The sequence below is a fragment of the Ictidomys tridecemlineatus genome, chromosome 5 (genome assembly GCF_052094955.1).
Source record: "Ictidomys tridecemlineatus isolate mIctTri1 chromosome 5, mIctTri1.hap1, whole genome shotgun sequence".
Taxonomy (NCBI): Eukaryota; Metazoa; Chordata; class Mammalia; order Rodentia; family Sciuridae; genus Ictidomys; species Ictidomys tridecemlineatus.
Genome location: NC_135481.1, coordinates 123,854,041 through 123,872,865, shown reverse-complemented (window position 1 = coordinate 123,872,865; position 18,825 = coordinate 123,854,041). Strand labels below are relative to the sequence as shown.

General features: G+C 51.5%; 2 protein-coding genes across 8 annotated transcripts in view; one reads left to right on the top strand and one right to left on the bottom strand.

The window, feature by feature from the left end:
* Nucleotides 1-18,825, top strand: part of Brf1 (BRF1 general transcription factor IIIB subunit) — a 63,741-nt gene that overhangs the window by 22,752 nt on the left and 22,164 nt on the right. For all 4 annotated transcript variants that reach the window (XM_078051058.1, XM_021732750.2, XM_005334630.4 and 1 more), the window contains 2 exons: nucleotides 9,019-9,050; nucleotides 12,724-12,796. In XM_078051058.1, the coding sequence (XP_077907184.1) occupies nucleotides 9,019-9,050; nucleotides 12,724-12,796 (105 nt within the window). The remainder of the gene's footprint in view (nucleotides 1-9,018; nucleotides 9,051-12,723; nucleotides 12,797-18,825) is intronic.
* Btbd6 (BTB domain containing 6) lies at nucleotides 568-16,288 on the bottom strand. Of its 4 annotated transcripts, XM_078051059.1 has the most exons (5): nucleotides 16,234-16,288; nucleotides 15,667-15,988; nucleotides 15,495-15,585; nucleotides 15,272-15,390; nucleotides 13,683-15,128 (listed from the first exon to the last, which is right to left on the bottom strand). In XM_078051059.1, exons 2-5 carry the CDS (start codon nucleotides 15,897-15,899, stop codon nucleotides 14,096-14,098), a joined length of 1,476 nt encoding a protein of 491 aa, XP_077907185.1. In that variant the 5' UTR covers nucleotides 15,900-15,988; nucleotides 16,234-16,288; the 3' UTR covers nucleotides 13,683-14,095. The 4 variants fall into 4 exon arrangements, with proteins under 4 accessions (XP_040131437.2, XP_077907186.1, XP_077907185.1 ...); XM_040275503.2 differs by lacking the exons at nucleotides 13,683-15,128; nucleotides 16,234-16,288 and adding an exon at nucleotides 568-9,297 and having other exon boundaries at nucleotides 15,667-16,204; XM_078051060.1 differs by lacking the exons at nucleotides 13,683-15,128; nucleotides 16,234-16,288 and adding an exon at nucleotides 10,077-11,594 and having other exon boundaries at nucleotides 15,667-16,197.

Sequence of the window (18,825 nt, the reverse complement as noted above, 5' to 3'; positions counted from 1 at the left end):
TGAGCCCTGCTGGTCAGTATATCCTGACTGCCAGTGTCCACTGACAATGGCCGTATGCCCACCCTGGGTCCTGCAGTTGGGCGCTCTGCCCCAGAGCCGAGCGTTTGCAGTAGTAGTGGTCGGCGGCCCGTTGTCCATGTGGCCTAGGCAAGCATCCCTGTACTCCCATTGCCTTTTCATCTCTCAGTGGCATCTTTTGAGGAATAAGAAGTTTTTCAATTTAACAAAACCCAATTATTCATCTTTTCCTTTATAGTTAATGTTTTTGCACCCCATTTAAGAAGTCCTTGTCAGGCTGGGATGTAGCTCAGTGGCAAAGCCCTGGGTTCGACCCCCAGAGTTCCAAAAAAAAGAACTTCACAAAAAAAAAAAAAAGACTGGGAAAAAAAAGTCCTTGCCTTCTGAGGAAGGAGACCTCTTCCTGCCCAGGTGTGCAGATGACATGGTGCCAGTCACAGCAGAGAACCTCCTGTCCCACTGCTCAGTGGGGGTGCTGCTGTTGCAACGTGGAGTGTGGGGTGCGCTCTGAGTTCATGAATTTGAAGAATGAAACCCAGAGACACGAGAGCGAGGGCAAAGTGACGGGGTTTATTAGGGTAGCAGAAAGCAAGCAGGCAGAGCTCCCTAAGGAGGGCCCCCCAGGGAGGGGCGCCGGGAGCAGCTGCTGTCTGGGGGTTCATGTGGACCTCCATGGCTGAGGGAGCTTCCCCGACCTGGTCCTGGCCAGGCACTGAGTGTCCACTGCTCTTCATGCGCTCCCTGGCCCACTCAGGTTACTGAGGCCCTTCTTGGTGGGGGTCTGGGTCCCAGAGAGTAGGCGTCTCATGACGGGTCTTCCCTGTGTACACAGGAGCCGGCCTGACCTGGAGGAGCCAGGTGTCCTGCCTGCCCTGCTAACCCTTTCCCTGCCTCACCACCATGAGCCTCGCAGATGTGCCCAGTGCCAGCATCTGGCCCCTTTTCTCAGTCTGTGCCCCAATGCCAAATTATTTCAGAACGACCGTCACACAGGATGTCTCAGTGTCTGTGGCATGAGGTGCAGGTCTGCTCTGCCTTGAGGCGTCTTAGCCTCATGGGGTCCTTTTTTCTTATGTGTGCATTTTCAAATCAGACGATTGATTTCTCTAAGAACCTAGGGTATTGAGTGGGGCCTATAGATCTTTGGGGAGAGGTGAAATTCATCCAAACAGTCAGCAGATCTCCTTTATTTCTCTACTTGTTCTTTACTTTTTGTTGTTGTTTTTCACTACCAAGGATTGAATCCAGGCCAGTACTAGACATATGCTGTATCACTGAGCCACATCCCATGCCTTTTTAAAACTTTTATCTTGAGGCAGGGTCTGTCTCAGTTGCTGAGACTGGCCTCAAACTTAATGATCCTCCTACCTTAGCCTCCCAAGTGTCTGGGGCTACAAAAACTGCAGTTCTTCACCCATTGTCTGCTCTCTGTCTTCTGCATGCCTGGGACTGCCGTGCAGTGCTGCTGTCCCTGGGGTGCTTCTGCTCCTCACTATCGCCTGCTCTGGGGTTTTGCAGGTGGCTCTTTCTTAGGTTAAAGATGTCGTGTTTTTGTTTAAGAGTTTTTGTCATGAAAGATACCTCGTCATACACACCTCATGTACATATTGGTACGATCATATAGGCCCCCTTAATTGTCATTAAGTAAGTCACAGCGACCCTCTCGCACTTAGCCATGGTCCTGTTGCCCCCTCTGCACATGGCTGGGCCTCACCTGCTAGTATCTCGTGCTATGGGTCATGCAGTGGCCTTGTGCTTGTCTTTGTGTCATGACGTCCTTGTCAGTGCGGTTATCACAGGAGCAGGGCTCCAGAGATGCTGGGTGCGCCTGTGTCTGCTGTCTGGGTAGTTCAGGCCATGAGGTGTTTCTTCTTCTGGTTTTTTTTTTTGGTGGACCTGGGGTTGGAAGCAGGGCTTTGCTCTCATGCTCCACCACTGAGCTGCACCCCCACCCTTCCTAGTTTATCTTGAGATAAGGCCTTGCCAAGTTGCCCAGGCCGGCCTGGAACTGCCATCCTGCCTCGGCCTCCAGTATGGCTGGGGTCCCAGGCGTGTGCCACCCAGCTAATTTGTTCCTTACTGTCAGAAAGGTGGCACTGACGCTGTCTAGGCCTTCGTCTCCTTTGTGGGAAGGTTTTACGCCGGATTCACTTTCTCCCACAGACCTAGGATTATCCAGACTGTGTTTTCTGGTTTCTGTTTGGGTTGGGTTGTGCTTTGCAGGGTGTCTGTCCTGCCTGCCTGGCATCAACCTTGATGCCCCTGGATGCGCTCTCCTGGATATGCTCTCCGTGTCCCTAGCAGTCGTAGAGCTCTCACTTCTTTCATGCCCGAAGCTGGGGATTTTGCCTTTTTTCTTTATCCATCTTGCTAGGGGGTTGTCAGTGTTTTTTATTCTTTTTCTTTTTTCTTAAGAGTTCTGTTGAGTTGTAATTCACACATTGTACTATTCACCCATTAAAGCCTACATTTTAGTGGTTTTTTAATTCATTTCCAGAGTTGTGCAGCCATTGTTATGTCAATTTTAGAATTGACCTCAAAAAGAAACCCAGGCTTGGCACGGTGGCACACACCTGTAATCCCAATGGCTCAGGAGGCTGAGGCAGGAAGATCACAGGTTCAAGGCTAGTCCGGGAAACTTAGTGAGACCCTAAACAACTTAGTGGGATCATATCTCTAAATAAAAAATAGGAAGCTGGGCTGGGGATATATATATAGCTCAGTTTGTAGAGTGCTTGCCTTGCATGCTCAAGGCCCTGGGTTCAATCCCCAGCACCACCAATAAAATAAAATAAAAAGCCACTAGCCTTAAGCAATCTTCTGCCTCTGTGTTTGCCTATCTGGGCATCTCCCTTGACCGAGCTGTGTGTCTTCATGCTGCTGGTCTTGGGAATACTAGGTGCTCCCATGTGCTGGTGCTAGCATGCTCCAGGGTCCCCTCGGTGGTGGAGAACCTGTGCTGTGTGCTTAGGCTTTGCTGCTGGATGGCGGCTCTTTCCTTCTTCCCCTTTCCTTGGGCTTAATTTTTACTATTCTAGCTTCTTGAAACAGATGTTTAGGTTTTTGTTTTTTTGCCTTTCTTTTCTAACATGAGCTTTCGAGATGACATTTTTCAAGCAGAGTTTAGTTCCATTTGTCATATTTTTATCACCATTCAGTTCAGTATATTTTCTGTCACATCTTGTGACTAAACACTCAGGTGGGCTCACTGGAGTGGCTTCATCTTGAGTCTGGCTGCACGAAATAACCACATAGAGACAGAGAAATACCTTTTTCTTGGGTCATTAAGTAAGTAGCGAATGTCCTGAACCCTTTTATTGGGAAGAAGCCATTCAAGTGAAGCAAGGGGTCAGGTCTGCTGTCAGGAGGTTGACTGACATGTAGGCAGGCCACACCCAAAGGCAGAACGAGAGAACGGGATACACAGAGGGAGTTTCCATGGAACATTCTATCCCAAACAGGGCAAAGGGGTAGGATTACAAAAGAATAAGTGTGTGTAGCTCAACCCCAGGGGCAGGCCCCACAAAGAGAACCTCCTTGCTATCCAAGAGGGGGAAAAGACCGAGTCATGAGTCATGGCACTACCGCGCCAGACTACAGTGATCTTTCAGATCCCCATGGTGCATCAGGCTCCCCACAAATTTTCTAATTTTCATTTGCTGGTCCCTCTTGGATCCATAGGTCTTTAGAAGGATATGGCTTATTATCAATTTCTAGTGTAATTTCATTGGTTTTGAGAACAGAATAATTCCCACATTTTCCGGGTTGTTGAAAGGTGCTTGGCAGCCCCGCAAGCAGTCTACCTGGTGGTTTCCATGTGTCTGTAGTTGGCAAGTGCCCCTAAGTGCCCTGGGCTCCAGTTGGTGTACCATGTTGCATGTTCTCACTGACCCCTCTGTTCTGAAAGAGGTAGATAGAGTCTCCCACTGCTCCTTTGATCTGGTCAAGTTTCCATATAGTGTGAGGCTGTGTTAGCAGGAAGGTACAAATCCAGGATTGTGCACCTCCCTGGGGGAGCCAAGTCTTTAACATGAGAAAATGTCCCTCAACTACTTTCCCCTTGAATCTGCCTTGTTTGATTTGGTGTTACTAACCATTTTCTATTTTGTTCAGTCCTTTTTTTTTTTTTTTGAGAGAGAGAGAGAGAATTTTTTTTTTTTTTCAGTTTTCGGCAGACACAACATCTTTTTCTGCATGTGGTACTGAGGATCAAACCCAGGCTGCATGCATGCCAGGCGAGCGTGCTACCGCTTGAGCCACATCCCCAGCCCGGTTCAGTCCTTTTTGACATATTCAGAATGTGTTCTTTTGTAAGCATAAATTGTGCATTTTGGTTTAATTTATTTTGGGTTCTGGGGACTGAACCTATGGATGCTTAACCACTGAGCCACATCCCCAGCCCTTTGTATTCTTTATATTGAGCCAGGGTCTTGCTAAGTTACTAAGGGTCTTGAGAAGTTGCTGGGGCTGGCTTCAAACTTGTGATCCTCCTATCTCAGCCTCCCGAGTCACTGGGTTTACAGGCCACTGCATCCGACTTGGTCTTTTTTTAAATTTTAATTGGAGAATTTCATCCATTTAAGTTTAATATGATTATTGGTATATTTAGTTTAAATCTGTTTTCTTTTTATATTTTCTGTGTACCAATTTTTCTTCCACCCCTTTCTTCTCACCTCTAAGGGTAATCAAATTTTTATTATTCTGTTTTTCTTCCAAATACCTTGGTCGAATATTTATTTGTTATTAGCCTGGTGCTTGCCCTGGAGATTGTGTCCTGGTCCTTGACTTGTGTCTACCTTAAAGGAGAATGCCATTCTTTCCCAAGCAGTGCAGAATCTCCATGCCCTTGTTTCATCATTGCTGCTGCTGTAAGCTGTTAGGATTCCTTTAGCTTGACCCAATTTTGGCCTTTTCCAGGGCTCTTCATTCCTACCTATGTTTCTGTGCTTTGACCTGGTGGTGTTTTCCTTCCTCTGAATAAACTCCTTTTGTGTTTCTTTTAGTATGTCTGCTGACAAAAAAAAAAACCTTTTATTTTTCTTCAATTTTGAAAAACGTTTTCAGTGGGCATGGAAGTCCGGCTCTGCTCTTTTAGTGTTTTGTGCTGTTGTTCTGTTTCCTTAGCCTTGCTTGATTCATGTTGAGGTTACCTGTGAGGCCTCTTGTACTGTGAAGGTCACTGTCTCTGATCACCACCTGCTTTGGAAGAAGACCCTTTGTCTTCAGCTTCAGGGGCTAGATTCTGATGTATCTAGTTATGTTTTTCTGTTTACCCAGGTTGTTATTTGTAGAGCTTCTAGAATTTGTAACTTGATATCTTTTGGTCTGTTTGGGAAAAATCTTGGGTAGTGTCTTGTTAAACATCATTTCTGTCCCATTCTCTCTCTCTTCCTTCTCTGGGACTTCAGTTACACAGATGTTAGACCTTCCTTTATTTAGATGTTTGTAATTTCAGTGCTTATTTGTCGATAGATCCTTCTTGTCGGAATCCCTTTCTTTGCTGAATTTCTCCATCTCAGCTGTATGAGAGCCCTCTGTATTCTGTGTTCAGATCTTCTGTGGATGTGTATGGCTTGGTTTTTGTTCATTTGGTCTTGTCTATATCTGGGAAAGTGTGGAGACAGTGGGCATTTTTCCTCCCAAAGGGATTTAATCCTTACCTGTGCCAGGGTGTACCTGCCTGAGATGGCTGGTCCAGCCTGCTGGGGACTGTGGCAGTATCCAGCTGACACACTCTTTCTGAATGCATAGATGCACACACAGCTCTTTCCTCCTACAGAGCTGGCTCCGAGGGGCCCAGCCTTTGTGCTGTTCAGGGAGTGCTGTGTAGGAAGCTGTGTGCACAGGGTAGGCTCACTGGAGTGGCTTCATCTTGAGTCTGGCTGATTTAGATGTTCCTGAATTCTAAATTTTGCCTTGCCCTATGCCATGAGACTTGGGTATGCTGGGTAGTGCAGCTGCCCTAAGGAGAAGGCAGAGTGGCGGTGTCTCTGGCTCTCCGCTGTTACCGTTGTTCTTGGCAGAGGAGGCAGCTTCTGCCAGGTTGTGAGCACAGCTAACCTGGGAGGCGGAGGGAGCCTGAGGCTGCGAAAGGCATTTGTGCTCCATGTAGCTTGCCCCTTATGGCCCTCAGGTTGCTGGGCCACACAAATGCCTTTGGAATCCCAGGGCTACAGGTGTCATAGTGACCACCGAACAGGTGACTGGGTCCTGTAACTGTACCCTGAGATCCCTGCCCCCCCAGTGGTCAGTGGCCTCAGGGCCCTGCACCTGCTGGTGGCGTGCAGCTGAGTGGGATCTGGTCTGGGCCCTTCCTGCACCGCTTCCAGCAGATGGCAGTGTTGGCACAGGCTGTGGGATGGGGCCAGGAGAGGCCTGTGCTGAGCATCTCTGAATCTGGTGGCCTGGCCACATGGAAGGAGGTTCTCTGTTCAGAGCAGGGGCTTTGAGTAGGCACTTCACAGACTTCACATGACATAGAAAGAGTGATATGCATGATTATACAGAGGAAGCCTCATGGTGGGTTGCCGTAGCCAGCTGTGGCTCTTGGATCTGATGCACTGTAGGAGTCGGACAGTGGAGTCATGACGCACTGGCCCTTCTGTGGACAGAAGAAGTGGGCCAGGAAGGGGCACCCACAAGACCCACATCAGTTGTCAGATACATGCTCTCCATTGCAGCTTAGGGCTGGCAGGAAGGTAGCCCTGGGTAGGAGCAGGAGCAGAGCAGGCTATTCACGACACGGGAATGGGTCCTTGTGAGGCCCATGTTCTGGGGAGACTGAACCTACCCCAGATTATGTTCAGGATCCGTTAGAACTTGGCGCAGGCTGTTGTGGGGCCCACCAGGTTCTGTTTCAGAAAAGTTGGAAAGGAGGTTCTGAGTCAAACCTTCTTCCCTTTCACATTCTTCTTCTTCTTTTTTTTCTTTTTTTTGGTACTGGAGATTGAACCCAGGGGTTCAATCTGCTGAGCTATACCCACAGTCCTTTTTAATTTCTATTTTGAGACAGGGTCTTGCTAAGTTGCCCAGACTGGCCTTCTACTTGCGATCCTCTTGCCTCAGCCTCCTGGGTCGCTGGGATCACAAGTTTGTGCCATCATGCCTTTCATGCCTCTTTGACAGTCTTAAACATTACAGCCAGCTATATGCTTTTGCACAGAGCTGTGGAGTGAGGGTAGCTCAGGGGAAGCTGTTTCTGGAGCCTCTGCCAGCTGTACTATTCACTTGGGTGGGCAGGAAGAATAGTTTCTGGTGTCCCAAGAGGCTATTTCTACTTCAGCTTCTGGTGAGGGCTGGGAATTACGCTGGACCAGGAGTGGGAGCCAGATGTGGAGGTGCACACTCGTAGTCCCAACTACTTGGGAGACAGAGGCAGGAGTCACAAGTTTGGGGTCAGCCTAGGTAACTTAGGTGGGCAGCCCTGTCTCAAAATAGAAATGAAAAGAGCTGGGAATGCAGCTTAGTGTAGAACACCTCTGGGTTTGATCCTCAGTCACGATGGTGGCAGGGTGGAGCAGGAATAGGAGTTAACCTCTGAGTTTGGTTTCTTGATTCTTTTTTTTAGTTGTTGATAGACCTTTATTTTATCTATTTATTTATATGTGGTGCTGAGACTCGAAGCCAGTGCCTCACACTGCCAGGCAAGTGTGCTGCTGTTGCCCAGCCCCTGCCCTGGTTCCTTGATTCTTTTTTTTTTTTTTTTAATATTTATTTTTTAACTGTAGTTGGACACAATACCTTTATTTATTTTTATGTGGTGCTGAGGATTGAACCCAGGGCCTCACACATACTAGGCAAGTGCTCCACTGCTCAGCCCCAGCTCCAGCCCCCCACCTTTTTTTAAAAATTCCTAGTTGATTCCTAGTTTCAGTTGCCATTGCAAGAAAATGGAGGAAGGATAGTCTAAATACCTCCCTGGCAAGCAGGGACCATGATTGTGTAGATAGTGGGTGTCAGGACTGTGTAGACAGTTGCCCCAGTGTTGGAATACCATAGCCTTGGGATTCCAAATGTAGGCAGTGGACCTCAGGACTGTGTCGATAGCAGGTGTTGGTACTATGCAGGTAGTGATGCTCAGAGCCCCTGTGCCCCCTGACATAGTGCCTGCACAGCCAGTGCAGGGCAGGTTGCTGAGTGCTGGGACCTTTGCTGTGGTAGAGCACCCTGTGTTCCGCTCTAGATTGTGCTGTGAGCTGGGCTGGGATTCAGAGCAGTAGGGACGTGCAGAAGTATGGGTGCTGGATTGTCCTCCTCCTTGGGCATTTGGTGGTCCCACTCCTCCATCCTGAGGTGTGTCGTTGCCTCCAATACCCTCTCTAGTCCCCTGGGGCCTTGGAATGGTGTTGTCAGGTCCTCCCTTGCATATCTGAGTCCTCTTGACTTTTCTGTGGACACCTGCTGTAGGCTAGACTCAGCACCCTAAGGTTTGTTTTTGTTGTTATTGTTGTTGTAGTTTTAGTTTTTTAGCTAACAGACAGCAGACACTGAATGGCATTATTGTTTTCTTATTTGTGCTGCAGACAGAGCTAGGGCCTTGTACCTGTTAAACAGTTTACCACTGAAATACACACCCCCAGCCTGTACCCATCTCCTAGGAGTCTGTGTGTGCTGGCACCTGGCAGGCACTGAGCAGTCCTTGAGGAATGGAGCATGATTGTGGTGGCTTGCATATTTCCATGCTGTTGTGGGCAGAAGACCTTCCATGGAGTGGACACTTGAGTGGGCAGGTGCATGGGAGCTGCTCTGCGAAGGCCCTGTCCTCTTGAGGATCATAATGAAGCCCCTGCTATTTCTGGTTCCCCTGACCTGGCTCCACACTTCTTCTTGCAGTCCCTTGTCCTCCCTCAGCACCTGGGGATTGGAAGGTTCATACAGGTCTGATGTGCCACCTCAGCCTCCTTGATCAGGTATTGAGCTTAGGTGTGGCAGACAAGGCTCAGCCCCTGAGGGTGCAGTTCTAATAGTTTTCATAAAGATGTTCCTTAACTCCGGCTGCAGACATGCTCCTTGATCTCAGCGACCTGCTCCAGGTAGACCACTTTCCCCACTGGAAGGGTTGATGGGCATAGCCTGCACCTCCACATGAGGCAGTCTGTGCTGCCTGTTGCAGTGGGAAGCTCCATCTGCAGGGTGGAGAGGCTCAGGTGCTGCAGGCTGGCTCTGCAGGGGTGGGAGAGGGTCACTGTGCTGTCCTGGTGCTGCTCAGGGCTCAGATGGCTCAGCATGAGAACCACTGCAGAGAACCATGTGAACTTTGTTCTTAGGAAATGGAGATTCCTTAAAAGCAAAGGAAAAAATTGAGACTCTCATGTATGTGTCTTAAACTATGGGAAAATTCACGTGTGCTTTCTGCGCTCAGAGAAAGCAACTTTTGTTTGATTGCTTGTTTCCAAACAAATGAACATTGTGGGAAGATCTTCCCAGGGATGCTCACAGTGTGAGCAGGCCCCAGGACCCCACATTATGTCCCCAATGATGGATTTCAGGGGCTAGCCGGGGACTGACTCAAGGCCCTTAGAGATGTCATAAAAAATGAAGCTGATGGCACTGTGAGGATGCACATTAAAGAGAAGTCTTCTGGGGTGCCCCCCAGGGTCCTGAGAGCCTATAGGCCACTGGTGCATGGGCTTCAGTGCCCTCCTATAGTAATCAGCAGTTTACCTCCACCTGAGTCAGATGGGACTTTGTATTTTTGTCCTCCCAGCTGTCTTCATAAATGGTGTCTCTCAGCAGCTACTGCCGAAATACTGTGGTAAAGTTAAACATGACCTGTTGGGATTGTGATGATCCAGTGACTCCACATTTCACATACACTGCACTCAGATCCAGGCAAGGCCATGACCCTGGCTTTACCCTGGTGGCTTCCTAGGAGAGATGGGCACCCAGGCCAGACAGCTACAGAAGTGACTTGGGCACTGCCTGAATGCAGAGTGGGATATGCCTGTTGGCTCTGGCTTCACAGCCTGCTTGCTAAGACAGAAGGTGGGCATGAGGGCTGAGGTTCCCACGCAGGACAGGGAGTCACATAGCCAGGGTAGACATGATACTGTTTGACCTTTTTTTTTTTTTTTTTTTTTAATATTTTTTAGTTGTAGTTTAACACAATACCTTTATTTCACTTATTTATTTTTATGTGGTGCTGAGGATGGAACCCAGTGCCTCACGCATGCCAAGCGACTGTGCTACCACTTGAGTCATATCCCCAGCCCACTGATTGACCTTTAACAGCTCATGGGCAAAGCCAGGTGCAAGGCCTGGCACCTGCAGGAGACTGGGCCATGTGGCAGCTTTTGGTGTGAGGAGCCAGTAAGAGGAGGCTGGCAAGGTGGGCCCTTTGCTGGAGGGGCCTACAGCTCATACCTTTGTTCCTCTGAGATCTCCCTGCCCCCAGGAGCTAGGGTGGGACTGGCATTCAAGGGACAGGTATATTTGCACTTGTCTGGGTCATTGAGGACCTCACTCAGGATTCTGGCAAGGGCTGACTGCTTTGAAGAAAGGTTAGTAGGACTGAAGTCGAGAGACCACCTTGAGTTTAGATGTCATTTTAGTTCTTGCTTATGCATCCTAAAGGTTAAACCTCTCCTTAGCATAAAACTCAAGATCAGTGACCTCCTGGCTGGGACTCTGTGAAGGGACCTGGTGTTCCTGGGCAGGAAACCGTCTGGGTCCTCCCATGGGCCCAAGAGGAAGACCTCTTAATCTCTTCCATGGCAAAGGTTGTTCACCTGCCCAGATGCACTGCCTCTCAGAGGCCAAGCCAAGGCCCATGACAGTGGTCTGCATGCAGAATGTACTTCCAGCCTGGGGGATTAATGGGAGGGCTGGTTAGCTGTGTCCAGCCTATATTGCCTGTCCATAGAGAGGAGCCATCAGTCACAAGCTCAGGAGAATGAATTGTTATCTAATAAACAGCAGGATCTCTGGAATCTGGGTGTGGTGTTATGCACCTGTTTTCCCCAAGGACTGCTTGATCCTTCAAGACTAACATGGGATCTCTGGGAAGAGCTGCGTGCATATATATACATGCATAGCTTTTTATTTGTTTTTGTGGCACTGGGGATTGAACTTCAGCCCTTTTTGTTTTGAGACAGGGTCTCACTGAGTTGCCAGGCTAGTCTTGAATTTGTAATCCTCCTGCCTCAGCCTTCTGAGTAGCTAAGTAGCTGAGATTACAAGTGTTTGCCCATTCATGCATAGTTTTTAAATCTTTGACTTCCTGTTGAAGCCCCTTCAGAAACCTCTTTTCTGCATCATTCAGGTCTCATCCATTTGGGATTATGAGGTGGACAGGTAGAAATCAGCCTTCTAGTGGGACATGGATATCCTTGCAGAGGATGGAAGTGACTTACACAGGAATCCTGGTGGGGTCTAGGAAGGAGGGCGGGAGTACTCTTGTGAAGGGTGTGCCTACACTGCTGCCACTACACGTGGACACACTGTGTGTGTGCACACATCACACGCCAGGTGTTCATGTACTCACATCAGGCATATGTACCCACACCGTTGTGCACTTACACATACCACATGTCCACACATACCACCTTTCAGGAAGAGACCCCAGGAACTCCTGGACCCTGGAAACACATGATAGAGCTCTTTTAGAAGGTATTTTGCAAGCCACCAGCTCTTAGGGTAGAGGGCACTTCGGAGACAGCTGCACCCAGCCAGGACTGGGGGTGACCAGTGAACAGTCACCCACTGCCTGGATGGGGAAGCCAAGCCCTGGCCTTCCCAACTGGACAGGCTCCTGGAGCTGACATGTCCCAAGCACTCCCTCCAGTTCCTGCCTCTAATGTAGACACCCTGGTCTTGCCCTAGCAGTTTGTAAACACCTGGGGGGTTGTGGGGAATCACCTTTGTGCAGGAAAAGAGGCCTTGTCCAGGGCTGGGCTTGAGCCAGAGGAGGAATTTCTTTGGGAAGGCAAAAGGACCAGACTAGTCACACCTGTGAAGCCTGGGAGTTCCAGGGACAAGCCTGAGAACAGGTGTCACAAGCTCAGGCTGACACCAAAGCCCTGGCATGGGCCTAGGGTGGGAACTGGGATTTCCCTCCCCTGCATATTGTTCAAGATAATAATGTAGAAGGCTTGTCCCACCCATCTGTCCCCACTCAGAAGCATCCTCCCAACAGCCTGCCTGTGCCTCTGGTTAACGTTGGGCTCCCCAGGGGAGCCTGGCTGCACCCAAGTGCTGAGCCATGTCCTGGGAGGTTCTAGATTCTGACAAGCAATGGTGCTCCACCACCAGGCAGCCCCCAGGACAGTCCTCCTCCCTGTGACTCCTTCCCTGCATGTGTCAAGAAGAGAGCAGGGCAGCAGGCCTTAAGGTGGGAGCAGTGGAGGAACAGATAGGATCCTGCAAGGAATTTGAGGCCAAGGAAGTGTCATACGTCCACGTGTTGCCAGCAGGTCTTGATTCTGAATGAGTGCACTGTGCAAAGCTCCATCACACCAAAGGGCACCCTCCAGGTGGGACATTCTAAGCAGATGCAGGCATTGGCAGGACAGTGGAGTGGAGCCTAGGTAGTTACCATGGAAGAAGGGAGTCTCCTTTACCTGGAGGTCAGGGGAGATGGCTGGCTCTGAGGCATGGGTGGTAGCGTGCTCCACTGGCCAGCTGGGGGCTCTGATCATGGATTATTAAAAGAAACCAAACTTTTTCTTAAACACTAATGTATTTCTGGCTGTGCTCTTGTTGCTACAGGTGAACGTGTATGTGCTGGGGAAGACATTTCTGCTCTTGGCGAGGGAGCTCTGCATCAACGCACCAGCCATAGGTATGCTGGGCCTGGGTGGGGTTCTGCAGGGTCTCTGGGATCTGGCATGCAGGGTGCCCAGCAGGGTGGGAGGGATGCCACCTCAGAAGTGCAAGACTCCTAAAATCTCTCAGGAGCAGAGCCGGGCTATACTGCTGGTACAGAACCAGAAGGCACAGTGGAAAGTGTAGACCAGGCATACATGGAGGAAAGGGCACGTGGCGTAGCATGCTGGGAGCCCGTCTTGTTTGAACAGGTTTGAGGAACACACCTGCCCACCAGACACCTTTAAGAAGGCAGGGTATTCTCGCAGACGGTGTGAGGGGTGGCTCTAGGAGGCAGGTGCTCTCTAAACACTTCTACCAAAACTGGTTTCCTTGGCTTTCCCATCAGCACCTGGCATTGTCTTCTTATGGTGAAGAGGAACCACCTGGGCCAGGGTGGAGGGCTGGGCCCCTGGTGTTGGGGTAGTGGGATAGTCTAGTGCACACTGGGCTGAATCCCTGCCCTAGAAGCCACAGCATTGCCCACAGGGCCACCCTCCCTTTGGAGGTCAGGCAAGTACCATGGAGTGCTGGCATGGGTCAAAGGCCAGTGCCTAGAGTCAGTTCCATCCTGGTATACTCCACAGCAGGGAGCAGTGGTCTAGCACCAAATCTTCCTCCTGCAAAGGGTTTGTCTGAGGTGCCACTGATACTGTGGGAAGTGGAAACAGCCAGACAACTGTCCTATAGAGCTCTGGCCATAACCAGAGAGGGGAAGCCAGCCCATGAGCAACGCCCTGAGGGACAGATGAGTTCCCCTGGGTACCACTCTGCCCTGCTCACAGGCTTTCTCCCAACAATGCCAGCTGTGTGAGAGAAGGCCCAGCTCCCAACTGCTATAGTCACTGATCTACACTGGGCTCTTCGTTTTGTGAAACCTTTATTATGAAAATCCACTTAAATAGATGAACTACTTTAAGTGACTTTTCAGTAGTTTTTGGATTTGAAGGGGAAGGTCTCAAGGTAAGCTTGGAACCTCATGGAATCAAAAAAGATGGGAGGCACATCCAAGTACCCAAAGCCTGAGCACCACAGTGTAGGATTTGGCCAGGTCCTACACTGAGTCTCGAGTCTGCCCTCTGCCTGCAGTGTGCACTCCAGTGTATAGGAGACACTCAAGACTTGGCCACCAGGCTCAGGCCACATAGAAAAAGCTCTTGCTTCCCACACTTGGGCTGAGTAAGAAAGGGAAGCCTTTGATGTCAGGCCCTGGGCAGCATCCCACACCTCCCCTGCACTTACTGGGGAGCTCACCCTCTCTAGGCCCCTCACAATCTTAGGCATAGAAGATGAGCTCTGGGATCTGCCCACCCTGGACCCCCGTCCCATTGGTACTATCTGAAGAACACTGGAACTGGAAGGCCACCTTCCCACACTGTACTTCCGTCATCCCTTCCTGCCCAAAGTAGCTAAGCTCGCTGCCGTCTAAGACAGCGCTGGCAGTGTAGAAGGTGTCCTGCTCAACCTGGACTGGGTGCTCAAACCAGACCGGGAAGGTGTTACTGGATCCATCCGACACAAACTTGGTCAGGTTCTGAGCCAGGACCATCCCCAGCCGCTTGAGTTCAATCTTTACGGTGTACTCAGCCTTCCCAGAGCTGGACCCGTATAAGCCCAGACCTGCTATAAACACCCTTCTATCCACGGCAAACTGGATGCTGTCACAGCGCCCACGGTACCGCCACTGGTTGCTGCGGTAGGCAGAAGACTGGAAGCGGTGGCACCTCTGTGGAACAAGGCCTTTCCTCTTGGTCAGGGGAAAGTCAAGGAGGGGCTTGTTGGCAGCTGTGTACCACAGGAAGATGTTGTGGGTCTCCTCCAGGGTCAGGATGTCCGACTGGGCAGCACCATTGGCAAACTCCTCCAGAGTCATAGTTGGGATTCGGACCAGATAGAGGGCTCGCCCCAATACGTGCCTCTTGTTATGTGGGGTGGCTGGCAGGCCCTGCCTTCTGCACTCTGCTTCAGCCCAGTTCAAGACAGCTTCAAAGACCACTGCCTCTTTAGTGTTGAGGGCCTCACGGGTCACGATGATCTCCAGGGTCTGCCGGTCAATTTCACAGAAGCCTTCCGACCGAAGGGCCATCTCAGCCTGTGCATCAATGACCTCCCAGCAGCGCTGGGTCAGTTCAGGTTCCTCAAACAGCCGGCTCTGGGACAGCAGGACGCATGCATTTTTGGCTTCCAGGCTTGTCTCCAAAAAGGTGACACAGGCTTTTGCTAGCGCAGGCACAATGTACTTCTTAGCAGCATACAGAGTCGCCAGCACCGTGTCAGCCTCCAACTCGATCTCATCACTGTACATGTACCTGGTCAGGGCAGGGACCTCGTCGGGGGAGGGGGCCTGCTCCAGCTGGCCTGGGTGAGGAGCCTATGGGCTCCTGTGTGGGTGCCCTCCCGGGGAACTTCAGGAACCACCCTATCCTTCCAGCCCATCAAGGAGAGCACTTACTTTAACAAGACCAGGAATGCCGCAGGCTCCACGTCAGGAATGTGGATTTCGGACTTGACCTCTGCAAGGTCCCCATAGAACATAGCATAGAAGACAGAGCTGCCGACGGCCAAGACGTACTGTGGTTGGAAAAGAATCTCGTGAGCCACAGGGCAGTAAGGCAGGCCTGGGAAGGATCTGTCCAGCTACAGGCCAGCCCAGGGACAGCTGTGCCTCTACCCACCTTATGAGCGGGCACCCGCCTGGCCGCCCCCAGCGGCCCCACGATGAAGTGTACGTCTGCCATGAGCTCGTTGTTGAACATAAGCGCGTTCCTGCAAGCGCAGAGGCACAGGGCTCGCACGGGGCGCGCACAGAGCCGCGGGGGCGTGCGGGCCGGCGTGCGGGCGGCTCACCTCTCGCGCAGCGTCGGATGGAAGGACTGCCAGTTGGGGCTCTCAGGGTTGTTGTTGTCGGGGGCGGGCTGCGCGGGCGCGGGCGGTGGCGGGGCTGGCGCCGGGCGGGGCGGGCTGCGCGGGCTGGCTTTCCTGCCCGCGGCTGCGCCAGCGGCGTTGCTGTTGGCGATGTCGGTGGCGGTAGCGGTAGCGGCAGCGGCCGCTCCAGCTGGCGGGTACAGCTCCGCGGCCATCTTCGTGCGCAGGGCGTGGGGGGCGGCCTCCGAGTTCGGCGGTGTCGCGCCGCGCGTCCTCGCGCCGCGCCGGGGCCTGGGGGGCGGCTCTGCGAGCACCAGCAGGGAGGTCAGGCACTGCGCCACCCGCCCGTGCAGGCAGGCCAGCGGCAGCAGCATGGGGCCACGCGGCGGCGGGCGCTGCTGCCCCCGCCGCGGCCCTCCCCGAGGCCTTGGCCCGCCCCGGCTCCCACGGCCCGCACGGGGCCCACCCGCCCGGCGCCCGCCCTTCCCGGAGCCCGCGGCCCGGCCGCAGGGGGCGCCGTCCCGCCCGCCCGTCCGCCCTCGCCCGTACCCGCCGCGGCGCCGGTGCGTCTCGGCGCGTCGCTGCGCGTCACAGCGCGCGCCCGAGGCCCCGCCCGCCCCGCCTCCGAGGACGCCAGGCTCCGCCCCTCCTCGACTTAGCCCCGCCCCTGACGTCGTCGGGGCCCGCCCTTCAGGATCCCTGGGCTCCTCTCGCAGACCCGCCCAACTCCCGCGGGAGGCGGTGAAGCTGTGCGGTGGGATGTCTGGCTGATACCCCTGCGGTCCCTGCCCAGCGGCGGTGCCCTCCTGGGACCCGAACGCCCCGCTCCTTCCGCCTTACGTCGGCACGCTTTTCTGTCACCCAGAAATGAGACTGCAGAAACTTGGGTGTTGCAGAAAAACCGACGCAGCTGATTCCGCTCCTCGCTGGAGGACGTTACTCTGAGCAGCTTGGCGACACCTTGAGGTCCCCTTCCAAGCTGCAAAGAGTTGCTGCCGGGACGCCCCGCAGCCCTGTCCTTACACCCGTCTCGGTGAGGACTTGGCGTGGGACCCGGCCTCCTCTCTTGCTCCTTAGGGCTTCTAGGCAACCAGTTGGGACCATGCCTCAGTACCCCGTCTAGGGAAGTTGTGGTGGTTTGTGTGTTTTTGTTTTATAGACATCAGTGGTGAGATGTTGTCTCAGAATCCTGTTTATTTAGGGGCTTTTAGGACTTGGGGGGGGGTTGCCAACTCATTGTGCCCCGATTAGTTTGTTGTGCCCCCTTCAGAATATGCGAAATGGTCCCACGGCTTGCTAGTAATCCACTTTCTTTCTGACCTTTGGTAATTCAAGGGAATTTATATCACATTGTCTTCGTTTGCGTTTCTTTGACTGTGAATACAGTTGAACATGGTTTTGTGTTTGTTGCCCTTTTGTATTTTGTTCTGAATTTTATTTTTGTGTTTTACCGTTTTTAAAAAACAGATAGAAGTCTTTTTCTACTTTGAACATGCTTGGTAATTTAGATCATTGCAGACTAGAAGCAACCACTCATTGATGGCCTTTCCACCCTTCCCTGAGTGCTTTACATAGGCCTGCCCCAAGGAAGAGGGAGAAGGCAGAATTGTCATTTTCCTTGAGAATTCACCAGAGGAGTTAGTAATGTGCTCAGGGTCACACAGCAGGTGGGGGTTGGTCCTAGGCACCCCGACAGCCTGGGCTGCTGGGGAACTCTTCTGGCCTCTGGGACAGTCTGATATAATCCCACCTCTTGCCTGGGGATGATTCCAGCTGGCAGTGTTTTGAAGATGCCCGCAGGCCCAGTGTGAGGGTCTCCAGTACTCTCCATACAGCTTGTTGGTAGCTTTGAACTGAGCCTCAGTAGTTGGTGACACCTGGCACACCCAGGCCCAAGAATGGAGCATAAATTTCCATTTCTTTCCATGGTTATCTAAGTATTCAACCTCCTCAATTTGGAGAATGTTGTTTTCAGAAGGTATCTCCCATATTCCTGACAACAGGACTCTCCAGAACGCAAATCAGGATGAAAAAAAGACCAACAACCCCGTTTTTAAAAGTGGGCAGAGATGTGAACAGACACTGCCCAGGAGGCAAGTGAGCCTGTGAACAGTGCACATATGATGGGTTAGCTGGGGTGAGCTACCGAGTCCCCCAGGTGGCTGAGCTCAGGATGGCTGAGGATGCCAGGCGCTGGGATGACAGTGTGTCCCACATGTGGCATTTTGGAAAGATGGTACAGAAAATCCCAAGAGGAAAAAGTGCACATGCCCACCTTGGATACAGAAGCCACAGCAGCATTTCACACTGTCAGAGCCCACTCTCAATGGTGCGCTGTGGTTATGTCCCAACCATTCTCAGAGAAAATGATAAAGGGCATGAACAGTTTTTAGCAAAATGAACAAATGGCCAGAATGGAAAGAGTCCACATGTCTATCAGCATCAGAAAGGATGAACAGACTGTGGTGGGTTCATGTAGTGGGCATAGCGAGAATGAGCTGCGGCGGCCACACGCCAACCCTGAGCAGACAGCTGTCTGGGGAGGTGGACAGCATCCTGACCTGAGGGTAACTGTGGGGATGTGAACACCTAAAACCTTATACTTAAATAAAAAAAGAAAAGTTACCCCTTCCATCTTGTGTCTTAAATGTGTTATAACATTATGCACAGTAGTTACTCGATTTAAAAAAGTTTCTACTTCTGTATTCAGTCCTTTTATAGTTCCTAAAGCTTGTTTATATTTTTTGATTAGACTTGGTGGAGATTTATATGTTTATTGATCTTTTTAGAGTAGATTTTATTTATTCTTTATTGCGGTAAAACAATTTATTTTAATTTTTTGCATTGCTACATCCTTGGCCATGTGCATGCTGGGCAAACGCTTCTCCTCAGAGCAGCTCTGAGGGTACAGAGCTCCCTGGGCTCTGAGCACGGCGCTGCATGGCGTGTCTCAGGGCTGCTCTCATGGCGAAGCCCTGTTGAATAAACCCTCCCATTTCCCTCCTCCCAGCTCCTGTGGACCACTGTTCTACTCTCTGTCTATGTGAGTTTGATGACTCTAGGGACCTCACGTACGTGGGATGGTACAGTCTTTGCCGTTTTGTGTCTGGCTTGCCCGTCTGGACCTAATGTCCCGAAGGT